Source organism: Podarcis gaigeae, assembly GCF_964106915.1.
Source record: "Podarcis gaigeae genome assembly, chromosome: 8".
Classification (NCBI taxonomy): domain Eukaryota; kingdom Metazoa; phylum Chordata; class Lepidosauria; order Squamata; family Lacertidae; genus Podarcis; species Podarcis gaigeae.
Genome location: NC_139684.1, coordinates 71,566,754 through 71,579,521, shown reverse-complemented (window position 1 = coordinate 71,579,521; position 12,768 = coordinate 71,566,754). Strand labels below are relative to the sequence as shown.

Genomic DNA, 12,768 nt, shown 5'->3' with positions numbered 1-12,768 from the left:
AGAGAGACTTGAAGTGCAGCTCTAGGAAAAGCAAAAGGTATGTCCAAGAATGGACTAATTGTTGCCACCCTCAAGTCAAGCAGGAAAGTAGTGTTGCAGAGAAAACTCAATTCGGTAAACATTTAAAGGTGAACTTCTCGAATTTTCACTTTCCAAAACAATAAGAGTATTGAAACCCAGACATCCTTTCTAAATTCGAACTTCCCCAAATTTAGCAATGTATGGGGGATAACCTGCCTCGTTTAACCAACATGCTTAAGTCTACTTAATGCATAAAGGGGTTAATGCCATAGAGTAAGCTGTCTTGCCAGCTGTCCTTAGCTGTGTTCACTTCCCTTACCTTAGAGGATATAGGTAATCAAGACTATTGTACCTCCTCTCAGTCTACCTGGTGATCTCGGTGTGTGAAGAGGCTAAGCTGGTTGCTCCAGCTTAGGTGAATGGCTTTCACAAGTCATTCTTGTGTTCCATACCAATAATTTACAAATGTTTGCCATTTTGGAACTAAACTAAGTTTTACTGCCTGTGCAACTTTTCCTGAATGTTGTATGGTATGGAAAAGCACATGAATCCGGCCTTTGGAGAGTTTGTAAGTAAACCATTTTAAACTTACCAGATGTGTGGGGTTAGAGGGAAGTTTTGGAACTCGCAGGGACATATTTTAAAGGCCTAAGCCCATATTTCCATGGTTTACTTTATTGCATATTTTATTATGTTTAAATCTCTGCTGGGGTTCTCTCATTGCAGAGTACTTGTCCCAGCCTTGGATCTTGGCATCCAGAATTTCTCCCTTTATACCTATATTTTTCCTTGCACCAACAATGTAGTTCCCCAGCCAAGTCATGTGTACATGAATGCATATACTAAGGCAAAGTTTGTATTTTAAAAATGCATGTATTTGTGATAATAACATAGAAAAAATGCATTAATTGGGGGAGATTGGGGGGTAAATGCTTATCTTAGGCAAAAATTGCATACAAATATGCATATTAGAGGAAATTTGTGCTAAAATACTGATTAATTTTCCTGAACCCTTAAAAAAAAAAAAAGAATCACACAAACTGATGTGGAAATGTCGAAATGTGAAGAAATGAACTTTAGGTTGGAAAATTGAGAAACAGAGAGAATCCAAATTGGACATGGGCAAGACATACTGTTCAGACTAGGGACGGAATCCTGGATCTGCAGTACCTGCTCTGACCATTACAAAGGTGGCACTGCAGCACGGGAAAGATCAGAACAGTAACTTCTTCCGTCCACAGGGATTTGAAGTGCTGAAACACTGCCTGCGCCCCTGATTCAAATTTCCCAATGCCTGCCTTGCACTGTTCTCCTCTTTCTATAATAAAATTACAAAGGCAGTCTGTTTCCTCCGCCCAACATTAAGTGTTATCTCTAGTCCAATGCTCCAACCACTACACCACGCTACAATTCCCATTGTCCTTGGCCATGGGTCATGCTGGCTGAGGCTGTTGGGGGCTGGAGTCCAGCAATAAGAGGAGAGCACTCCTTTGACTTACACACTTGCATCTGCACCAGGGGACTCACCCTGAACCTTGCAGGTTTAGGTCACAGGATCCGGAAAGGAAATGTAGTTGAGTGGAGGAATAGCTCTGACCAGCAGCCCTTGCCGGCTGAGTTTTTCTTCCACATCATTTCCTTCACAGTGTCATGCCTTCCGTCAACGGAAGCAACGGCGCTGCAAGTTGCCTTGTTTTTTACACCGGCAGCCAGGACAACAACCACAGCACATGCCTTTGAGCTGACATGCTGCCTGCCATTCCCCTCCTCCTCACATTGCTCTCAGAAGGCTTTTAACAAGGGACTGGGGAGGTGGGGGGTGGGGGGTGGCCACAATATCTGTGTTTGAGCATCACCTGCTCTGGAAAATATCCCTTGTGCGTCGAGAAGGGAAACCACAAGTGACGGAGATGAAAGGCCGAGGTTGGGTCAAAGCAGGATTCATGAGCAGCACAGAGCTGTTATTTTCTGCCAGCAGCCTTGCTCCTGTAGCAGGCAGGGCAAACTCTGAATCATGTCACAGGAGCGCTCAGGAATTTAAGAGGGGCCTTCTGAGACTGTCACTGTTTTGCAGGAGGAACCTGAGCATGTACTGGAACTTTAGGTCTCTGTAATAAAAAATTGGATCAAATCACTCTGTCGCCCGAGCACAGGGCTTCTCAAACTGGGGTCTGTGGACTTCATTCATGTTTCCCCATTAAAGATCCACCTTGATTTTTAACTGTATTTTTATTGCTTCTTTTATTTCTTATATTGATCCTTAATTGCCTTTTGATTGCTTCCTTATCGCTCTATAGTTTTTAATTGCTTCACCGTTCCCTATGTCGCATTTTACAGCTTTGTATTTTGAATTCAGCGGAATTCAGATTGTAATGCAGTGAAATACAGCACATACAAAAGAAAAGAAACAATAGAAATGCAATTAAAAATCACACAGCACTCTGAAATTGCTACAATGGGCAGAAATGGTCCTCTAAGACCCTCAGCGATTATCAATTGGTCCATTGGTCAGGGGGTGGGGAGTTTGTAATTACAAATGTCCTGGTGCATTAATCTGATTTTTTAAAAAACAACAACATATATTTTGCACTTTGGGAAGGGAAGAGAACATGCACTGAAAAGCGTGAAGTGAAGTAATGAGTAACAGGAAGACGTGTGAAGACCCCAGAAACAAATCAAGATGAATGCAGGATAAATACTCATTGTCCATCCCATAAACAAGTCAGAACAAATGCTCAAAAAAAGACCCAGCATTCTAGCCGCACTGCAAGTTTTGTGCTAGCGAAATGAGGGTGAATGTTGAATATACAGGTTGCCTGGAGGAAAGATTAATTTGCTGTCAAGGCTTGGGTCTGGAATATATTGTTACTGGCACTGCAGATCCGCTGTTCCTTTGTTAGATTGCTGGTAACAGCCCAGAATGGTTTGCTGGTATTTTTTCAATGGGCTGTATGACATGGTCTCCGGGTAGCTAGAAACCTCTCTCCATTTTTGAATGAGAAACAAGAGTTTGGAGGAGGTGGTGCCCCATTGATGAGTCAGCTATGCATGTGAAATAGGGGAGCTGGCAGGTTGGTAAGGACAATGGCCATGTGTATAGGTGAGACAGACAGACAGAGACACATGCAAGAATTTCTGGAAAGCTGAAACGGACAGCCTTTGAAGGATCTGCTTCATAGGAATGTCTAATTTTGCTTTGGCATACTCTGCTTCTTCACGTTGATGAATAAAGCAAATACTTCAAGGGCACTTCTGGACTGTTGCTATTCTTGAATGGGATGCAAGCACGTACTAGAAATTTCAGGTTGTGCAATTGTAGTTGAATTGTGCAAGAAAACTGCTTCCCCCAAAGATCTGGGTTTTTATATATAAAAAAAGAAAGGAAAGTGATGGGAAAATGCCCTGGGAGGTGTGAGATAACACTTTCGTTGATGTAATGTCATCTAACCTCCCTGCAAACAAATCAGAATGAATGCTCATTGGACAGCCATCATTGTCTAATCCTACAAATAAATCATGACTTCCCCCAAAGGATTCTGGGAGCCATAGTTCATTAAGAGTACTGGAAAACCCCTATTCCCCTCACAGAGCTACAATTTCCTACAGAATGGATGAGGAAGTCAGACCAGTCTCAAGACCACATTCCCATTGGAAAATATGATATGGACAAAAAGCATATACTGCAGTAAAGTGCATGTAAAAATGCATAAATTGGTGAAATAACATACAAATGTATTATATTAAGGGAAACTGGCTTGCAAGAAATGTGTGTAGTAGGCAAAATTAGATATTGAAATTTTGTTTGTTAGGAAAAATTCACACTGAAAAGCTGCTGAATTTTCATAAGCTTAAAAAAAAAATGCAGGCCAATGTAGAAATGTGGAAATGTGGAAATGGAGAGAAATAGGCATTGACATATTATTCACACATCTCTGCCCCTGACATGCTGAAATAGTGGAATCAGAGCAGTGTGAGAATTCTGCAGTTGCAATGTGAAAAAGCAGTAATTAGCACTAGGTCCAAAATAGGATTTTTGTTAGTTGCAGGGTAGAGCTACCTTGCCCTGCAATATGCAGTGGTAGCAGAAAGTGGCAAAATAACTCAAGATGTGCTGGTCTGAAAATGTTCACCATCTTTTCTGCAAGAAGTGCAGATACCAGCTTTTCTCAGTGCAAGGTTTGTGCTAGCTGGGTGCAGTTTTGCTAGGTGCAGACTATAAACAATTCTGGGGTACGTATGCCATTTAACTTTCCTTTTAGACTTTGTGCAGGGAAGTTGTTGCATCATGAGGAAGATGCTTATCCTTTTCTTGACAGGTTAGCTTTCTGCAAGCAGGGAAGCTTTGCTGTGGGTCTGTTTTCAAGTATACCAGGGATGGGGAAATGGATTGGATTAGTAGATCAGATTCTTAGCTTCCTCATCCCCAGTCAGGCCAACTTTGACTGGTGTGGTCACCTACCTGTCAATCACCTGACATCCTCTGCCTGGAAAATGCACAGGGCTTTGAAAGAGCCAACATTCAGGTGATTGGCAGGGCCTTCAAACCCCATTTTCAGTAGGAATTTGCAGATTTACCTCCCCTACACCTGACTGATATCATATGTTATATCAAGAGTGGTGTAGTAGGGAGTGCCATTTTAGTTGCTGAAACTTAATTTTTTCAAATTTCTTCAGTGACGGGTCTTACAAATAAGTTTTGCGGTGTGAGAAATTCAGAGCTGTTATTCTTTTTTGTGACTGGACAACATTTAGCTTGAAAGTCTACGTTTGACGAAGAAGCACATGAGGCTTTCGGAAAGGCAAAGAATTTCAATTTTGTTTTCTGAAAATGCCAGGTAATGCTTAACAATAAGAATAATAGGAATGTAATCTAACTTGGCAAATCATTTTTCATGATTTCTATACAATTTTACACACCTTTTACTTACCAAGCCAAACTAAACTATATTAATTTAACCAAAATATATTTTGAATTCCCAAGTCATGTTACAATGTTTCAGCACCCTTCATTTTTTTTGAAATTTCAACATGCCCTAGTGGGGTACGTCAGTATAGCTTGGCAAAAATGGCCCCATGGGCCAAATGGTGAGGCCTGGTGGGGCTAATTAGGCTGTAGCTTCCCCACTGATGAAATAGACCAGGGGTCAGCAACCTTTTTCAGCCATGAGCTGGTCCACCGTGCCTCAGACCATGTTTTGGGCCAGACTATATTTTTTTTGGGGGGGATGAACAAATTCCTATGCCCCACAAATAACCCAGAGATGCATTTTAAATAAAAGGACACATTCTACTCATGTAAAAACACGTTGATTCCCAGACCGTCCGCAGGCCGGATTGAGAAGGCGATTGGGCTGCATCCGTCCCACTGGCCTTAGGTTGCCTACCCCTGAAATAGACACTCTGAAGGTGGAATGCTTGCATGCTTTTGGGAAATGATCTGATCCTAAGGTAGAGCTGTCCTCCTCTCAATCCTGACAACTCCATTTGCTCTCTCTGCTTTCAGGTTGCAAAGTTCCACGCAGCAGTTTAGCACCCCAGACTGTGCGGGAATTACTGGAACAAAAAAGGCAACAGCAGATGGTCCTTCGCCACAGCACTGGACCCCAGGTGAGTCATCCGCTGAAACCAGTTGCGCTTGTTCCTTGCTTCCAGAAGCCCCTTCCAGCTAGATGTCTCCAGGAAACTTCCCAGCAGAACAGCAAAGCAGCAGCCCTCTCCTGCTGCTATTGCTCCCCACAGCAAGCATTCAGTGGCTGTTGCTTCTGAGCATAGAGGTGTCAGGAGCTTGTCCTGCACTTGAGTAGGACCCTGGCAGAGACACATGCCCAACTGGCATGTTCTCTCCCTCCTGGTCAATCGTTCGGGAGCTTCAAAAGCTTTCTTCAGCCTGAACATCACAGCGACCAATGCCAACAGACACCGGCACACTTAGGGGTCCTCAGAGTCTTCGCAGCTTTGCATAACAGAACTCAGCATTTTGGCTAATCTACTTTATTTACATATAAACACACACAGAGCTCTGCAACATGGCTCCCTCTCTCTCTAGCATCAGACTGCAAAGAGAAAAAGACAAAGGACAATAGTCCCACTTCACAGAACACAGTAACACAAACATCCTGTCTCCGTCACTTCCCACTTTGTGGAGTCAAAACATACACCGTTATGTGATGGGCAACAATCCCATGACTGCAATCATGGAACAGGAATTCTAACAAGAGGTTCCATGTGGCCATCATGACTGGTACCTGTTGACAGCCTTCTTGTCCAATGAATTTGTCTCAGCCTTCTAAATTAGGGTCCGTCACCTAGACTAGCTGCACCTGGTTTGCATTCTTTGAGACGAGGGCTCTAGCCTTGTGTTAGAGCATCTGTCTTGCATGCAGAAGGCCCAGAGTTCAATCCCAAATAAAATCCCCAGCATTTCCAGGTCGGGCTGGGGAAAGATCCTGCCTGAAGCCCTGGAAGGCAACTGCCAGTCAGTGGAGTTAGATGGACCAATGTTCTCCCCCCCCCCCCCCCCAATAATTTTTATTAAATTTTCTGTTTTACATTTTAGAATATTCATTTAAGCAACCTTAAAATATCAGTGACTTTCCCTCTTCTCTTTCCATGGTTCATTTTGCATAGCATAAATCCCTGCATATTTTATATAAACTAAACCATTCAGTATTCCATTATTACATCCACCAAAACTTATTTACACTGTTGAATTTATCTTAATGCTGCCCACGTTTTCAAACATACACAATTTCCCCCCATATATTCAATAAACATTTTCCACTCTTTTTTAAACGTATGTTCTTCTTGTTCTCTTATTCTATATGTTCTATCAGCTTAAGTTGCCATTTTTCTTTAGCTGGGACTTCGCTCGTTTTCCATTTGGGGGCTAACAAAACACGGGCCACAGTAGTGGCATACATAAATAACATTTTTTGACATCTGGGAATTTCTGTCTGAATTCTTCCCAACAAAAAGGAACCTGGTTTATTTCTTTTTGAAAAATTTGTTTTTTAAACTTTTTTTTCCCAATTCATTATGAATTATTTCCCAATACTCTTTTACCCTTTTACAGGTCCACCACATAGGATAGAATGTACCCCAAATGTTCATTCACATGGTCCCCAATTCATAACATGGGAAGAAGTTGCCTTCCGCTGTGTCAGAACATTGGTCCATCATCCATGAGGGTAGATGGACCATTGTTCTGACTCAGCAGAAGGTGGCTTCTTCCTACGTTATGAATTGGGGACCATGCAAATGAACATTTGGGGCAGATTAAGGGGCAGCCTAGTCTAGGGTGGCGACCATAGCATGTTTTGATTTAGATTTGATATCCCGTTTTATCACTGCACTACCAGAGCCAGGGTTTTTTCAAATTAATGGCCCTGTGCCATTTGATCCTGAATTGATTTTAGAATGAATTGATTTTAGAATGTATTTCAATTAATTGATTGTGATTTTATGTAAATTGTGTTATTTTTACTGTTGTTAGCCACTCTGAGCCCGGCTTCGGCTGGAGAGGGCGGGATATAAATAAAATTTTATTATTATTAAGGAGTCTCAAAGCAGCTCACAATCTCCTTTCCCTTCCTCCCCCACAACAAACACTCTGTGAGGTGAGTGGGGCTGAGAGACTTCAGAGAAGTGTGACTGGCCCAAGGTCACCCAGCAGCTGCATGTGGAGGAGCGGAGACGCGAACCCAGTTCACCAGATTACGAGTCCACCGCTCTTAACCACTACACCACACTGGTCCAGACACAACCACTTTATTACCTTTAACAGGCTCATTACTGATCCTCTTTTTTTACTCTTCCTCTGCAGGTACCCCCAGGAGTTTTCGAAGCCAACCGAACAGGTGAGTGAATATGGATACACTGGGATGCTTTTCTTCCCCCATAGAGTCGGTGCGCCTGTAACGGCTACTAACGTTCTGTCTGCACTGGTGGAGGCAGTATGCTTCTGCGTCCCAGTTGCTGGAAACCACAGGAAGGGAGATGTGTTTTTGAGCTTGGGTCCTGCTTTCGGGCTTCCCATCGGCATCTGGTTGGCCCCAGTAAGAACAGGATGCTGGGCTAGAGAGACCACTGGCCTGATCCAGCAGGGCTTTTCTTCTGCTTCTGTATTCTTTGCTCACCTGAGTCCCTCTTCCTAGAGCCTCCCAGAGCAGCTGAGGGAAGAGGACCTACTCCAGGACAGACAGCTGCTCCCGAGTACCCAGTCGCAGCCTTTCCCACCTGGCAGCCAGACACCTCAAGCCAAGCAGCCTTCCCTGCCGACTGCCACTACCAGTCAGTGGACCCCACCAAGAACTACCTCCTTCCACATCCAGGGCCCCAGTATGGCATCATCAACCCCTTTACTTCTTTGGAATCCAGTGTTTATGGGCCAGGAGGACCTAGTACCACCGAGGGAATGTACGGTTCCAAGATGGCGTCAGCGGTGGATTATGAGGTGAATGTGGAATTATGAGGGGATGTGGGTGGGTGAGGATTGGCTCAAACTGGAGACAGTACATAAATAAAGACACTCACAGGACTGAAATAAAACTCATAACGTTTATTGTAAACATTTGGTTAGACCACAATATGTAATGCTGTAATATAATAAGGAATGTATGACTAAAGTATAATGCAAAAATTTGCTAAGGAATTATAGACATTTATAGAATGTATGTAGAGTAATCACGCTTAAGTAAGAGCAATGTAGAGAAGCCAGAAGAGGGGTGGAGGGAAGTTAATTCAGATAAGATATAGATTGAAAGGAGAATAATTTTGTTAAGTTGTATTGTGTTTAAGGTATTTGGAAAAAATTAATAAAAATTATTGGGGGGGGACAAACAAACTGGAGACAAGGAAGGGGCTCATGCTATCATCTTAATCTGTTTTTAAACAGCAATTTTCCTGTTCCAAGGATATCCTTGGGAATGTACCTCCACTCCCCATTTGTGGAATGCTTGCCCCAGGGAGGTTCAGAGTCAGAAACCGTTTCCAAGCCTAATTTTGGTGGGAGGAGGGGGGCCTGGAAATGCCTCTGTGAACATATATGTGCCCACATTGGCAACCCTGATGTATATCTGGGGGGGGGGGAAGATTGGTAATATTGCAATGCTTCTTTACCATGGTTTCTTCCACACAGACGGCAGTCTCTGAAACCGGGCCTTTGGACCTCTTCCCCGCTTCTGGGGGCGTCTGCATGCAGCAAGAAATGAACAACCCATGCCTCCTTCCCGAGGAGAATTTCCCGGCCTCATCCATGGAAGTGGATCCTGGTGAACTGGCCCAAGCTCGGGCGGAGATCCGGAACACAGAACTGCCTCTTCTGCTACATCAAGATGAGGATGGAGACACGTAAGTCTGTTGCCGGTGGTGAGGGCACTGATTCCCATCCCCCGCACCCCCCAGGAAATTGCTTTGAATACCATCCCAGTCCCCTTCTGTCAGGGAACTGACATCGGAGCCAGAGGTGGAGGCAGGGCTCCCAAGCGATGCTGGAGAAGGGCCCAGCAGGGAGAGAGGGAGCTCATCGGCTGGGGAAGGAAATCAGTGTAACACCAGGGATAAAGGGGGGCAGATGGGGGAATCGCCGAGGGGGCTCCAGGACTCCTCGCCGGAGACCAGCGGGGAGAGCATGGGTCCTCCGCTACCCACTCCCACCCTGCGCAGAAGACTTCCGCACAGGGAAAGTAGGCGTAGACTTGGCGTCAAAGAACTTCTTTGCTGGAAGAAGTTCAAGAAACGCCCACTGACGGATTCTGCTAGCGACTGAACAGCCACGAAGTGAAGGGCTGTCCAGCCAGAAAAGGTTTAACCAGGCTACCTAGCCAGGAGTGGCGGCAACTTACGCACAAGCAACCCCATATAACCATTACACCTTCGAAGTAAGGTGGCTGTGTGTCCTATTTTATAGCAGATAGTCCTCTGTCTGGCCCAGGGTCACATTCATAAAAAAAAAAAAATTGGTTTCCCCCAAAGAATCATGGGAGTTGTAGTTTGATATGGGTACCGGGAAATGCAGCTGTAAACTGCAGTTCCCATGATTCTTTGGGGGAAGGCATGTGCTGTAAATGTATGAGCACATGTGGATATGACCCTAGTTGGACAAATAAAGACGAAGAACCCTAAGAAGGGAGAGTAGGGAAATTGCCCATGAACAATTTAGTGACTCTGAGCAGGTATGCCTCAGCACAATCTTCCCCACTATGGTGAAATGTACTCTATTTCTGTTTACAGTCATTGTTTCAAAATTTGGTTCTTATACACGTTCAGATTGTTATATTGTGTGTTTATTACATTTATTTGACATTTAGATGCCACATTTCTACACATGGTTCTGTCCCCAGCTTTTATCCTCCCAAAAACCATGCAAGGCAGGCTAATTCTGAGAAAGAGGGAGAACCATTGGCCCGTGTGGAATCTATGGCTGAGCAGGGATCAGAACCAAGGTCTCCCTAGTCCTAGTCCGAGACTCCAGCCACTATGTCAGGCGGTTCTCTCGCGGCATTGTCAGGGGAGAAGAGTCTTGTCTGCCGACCACCAAGTTCTTAAACTATTCTGTGCCCCTCTCCTCTTCAGGTTTCTGCATCTATATGTGGCCAAAGGACACCGGCCGCTGGCATATGCTACTGCTGAGGTATTCCAGGAGTGTGGCCAGCTTGACGTCAAAGAGCACAGGGGGAAGGTGAGGATGAGGCCAGGGCTTAATTCTCCTTGCATGGAGGAGGCACATGAATATCTTTCTCCAGCTGTCTCATAGGGTTGTCTCTAACTAAGTCCTACGCATAGAATCATAGAATTGTAGGTGAAATATAATCGGAGTCCTGCAGCGATTTCATGCTCTTTATTGCAGCTTGTAAAACAGTGTTTGAATTTCCCCCAAAACTGTAGGCTTTTATATACAGTGGACGCTCGGGTTGCGAACGTGATCCATGCGGGAAGCATGTTCGCAACCCGCAGCACCGCATCTGTGCACGCGCAGTTCGCGATTTGGCACATCTGTGCATGCGCAAAGTGCAATTTTGCGCTTCTGCACATGCGCAAGCGCCGAAACCCAGAAGTGACCCGTTCTGGTACTTCCGGGTTTGGCGCGGTGCACAACCCGAAATCGCGCAACCCAAACCGTCCGTAACCCAAGGTATGACGGTACATTATTTACACGATGAGTCCCGTCTGACTGGCTGATTCTGCTTCCCTCCTGGAGCCTGATTGGTCTTCTCCTGCAGGCCAATCAGTTGTTGCATTCTACGATCCTACCAGCCTAATAGGCTGATTAACTTCCTCCAGGAGCCTGATTGGTCTTCTCCTGCAAGCCAATCAGTTGTTGCATTCTAAGATCCTACCTGCCTATTGTTCTAGAATCCAAGCTTAGTACATAACAGTAGGGTTGGGAGGGACCCAGAGAGGTATCTATTCCAACCCCCTGCAATACAGGAAAAACAGCTGAAGAATCCCTGACAGATGGCCACCCAACTTCTGTCTTAAAACCCCCAAGGAAGGAGAGTCCATCACCTCCCGAGGGAGACCGTTCCACCGTCAAACAGCTCTTACCATCAGAAAGTTCTTCCTAATGTTTAGTCAGAATCTCCTTGCTTATCATCTGAATCCAGCATACTCATCTGAAATTAATGGATCTAAAGATAGGCTTGATCGCATTAATTTGAATGGGTCTACTCTAAGTAGGACTAGCATTGGCGACAGCCCTATAGCATTTAGAATTTATTTCATAAGCTACGTATTTGCTATGGAATATATCCAAGGTCAGTCAAACGCCAATCCATGGAGTTATGTCCATTCATTTCAGAGGGTCTGCTATGAGTATCTTAGATGAATATCACTCTATTCTTTCCTACAGGTATCCAGGCAACCTATTTGTTGTGACTTTCACTGATTATTCTGATTTCTTTTCTTGTGTGTGTTTTCAAATGCACTTACTCTGCCATTCGAACGGTATATGTACTTCATTTCTGGTTCATACATGTTTAGAAATTCAGTTTATGTTCTCTGTTATTCCATATTGCATCCTGCTGTGACAGCTATTTTAAAACCCATCAGGCAATTTATAAAATAAAGGGATAAAAAGTAAATAAATGTCAAAGAAAGAAACAACTATCTCACATTTAGAAGACATCTGAAGGCAGTCCTGTTTAGGGAAGTTTCTAAAAGTCTTTTAAAAGCCAGAGAGTAGTTTATTTCCTTGATATCTGATGGGAGGGCGTTCCACAGGGCAGGCACCACTACTGAGAAGGCCCTCGGCCAGGTTCCCTGTGACTTCACTTCTTGCTGTGAGGGAACTGCCAGAAGGCCCTCGGTGCTGGACCTCAGTGTCCCTCCCTGTGAGAAGCCAAGACATCTGAAGGCAGCCCTGTTTAGGGAAGCTTTTAATGTTTAATTGATTATTGTATTTTAATATTCTGTTGGAAGCTGCCCAGAGTGGCTGGGGAAACCCAGCCAGATGGGCGGGGTATAAATAAATTATTATTATTATTATTATTATTATTATTATTATTATTATTATTATTATTATTATCTCTCTGCTCTTCACTAAATGTGCCTCCTGTCCAGCTCCCCTGTAACACCTTGCAGTCCACTAATGCCCCTGCTTGTTGGGATGGGTGATGGGTGTGCAGAAACGTAGCCTATGCTACAAAGGTGATATTTGCATTCATTGCTCCGCCCACTTTTGCCTATGGCCGCTCCCACCATTGGCATGTGGCCCTCAGAAGGTTGCCCAAAAGGAAATGCAGACCTCAG

General features: G+C 44.3%; 1 protein-coding gene across 1 annotated transcript in view; it reads left to right on the top strand.

Moving 5' to 3' along the window:
* Nucleotides 1-12,768, top strand: part of NFKBID (NFKB inhibitor delta) — a gene marked incomplete at its 5' end in the record, with an annotated part of 34,561 nt that overhangs the window by 11,926 nt on the left and 9,867 nt on the right. The window contains 5 exons of the mRNA XM_083752045.1: nt 5,525-5,628; nt 7,844-7,877; nt 8,175-8,473; nt 9,158-9,369; nt 10,594-10,699. Of these exons, the coding sequence (XP_083608171.1) occupies nt 5,525-5,628; nt 7,844-7,877; nt 8,175-8,473; nt 9,158-9,369; nt 10,594-10,699 (755 nt within the window). The remainder of the gene's footprint in view (nt 1-5,524; nt 5,629-7,843; nt 7,878-8,174; nt 8,474-9,157; nt 9,370-10,593; nt 10,700-12,768) is intronic.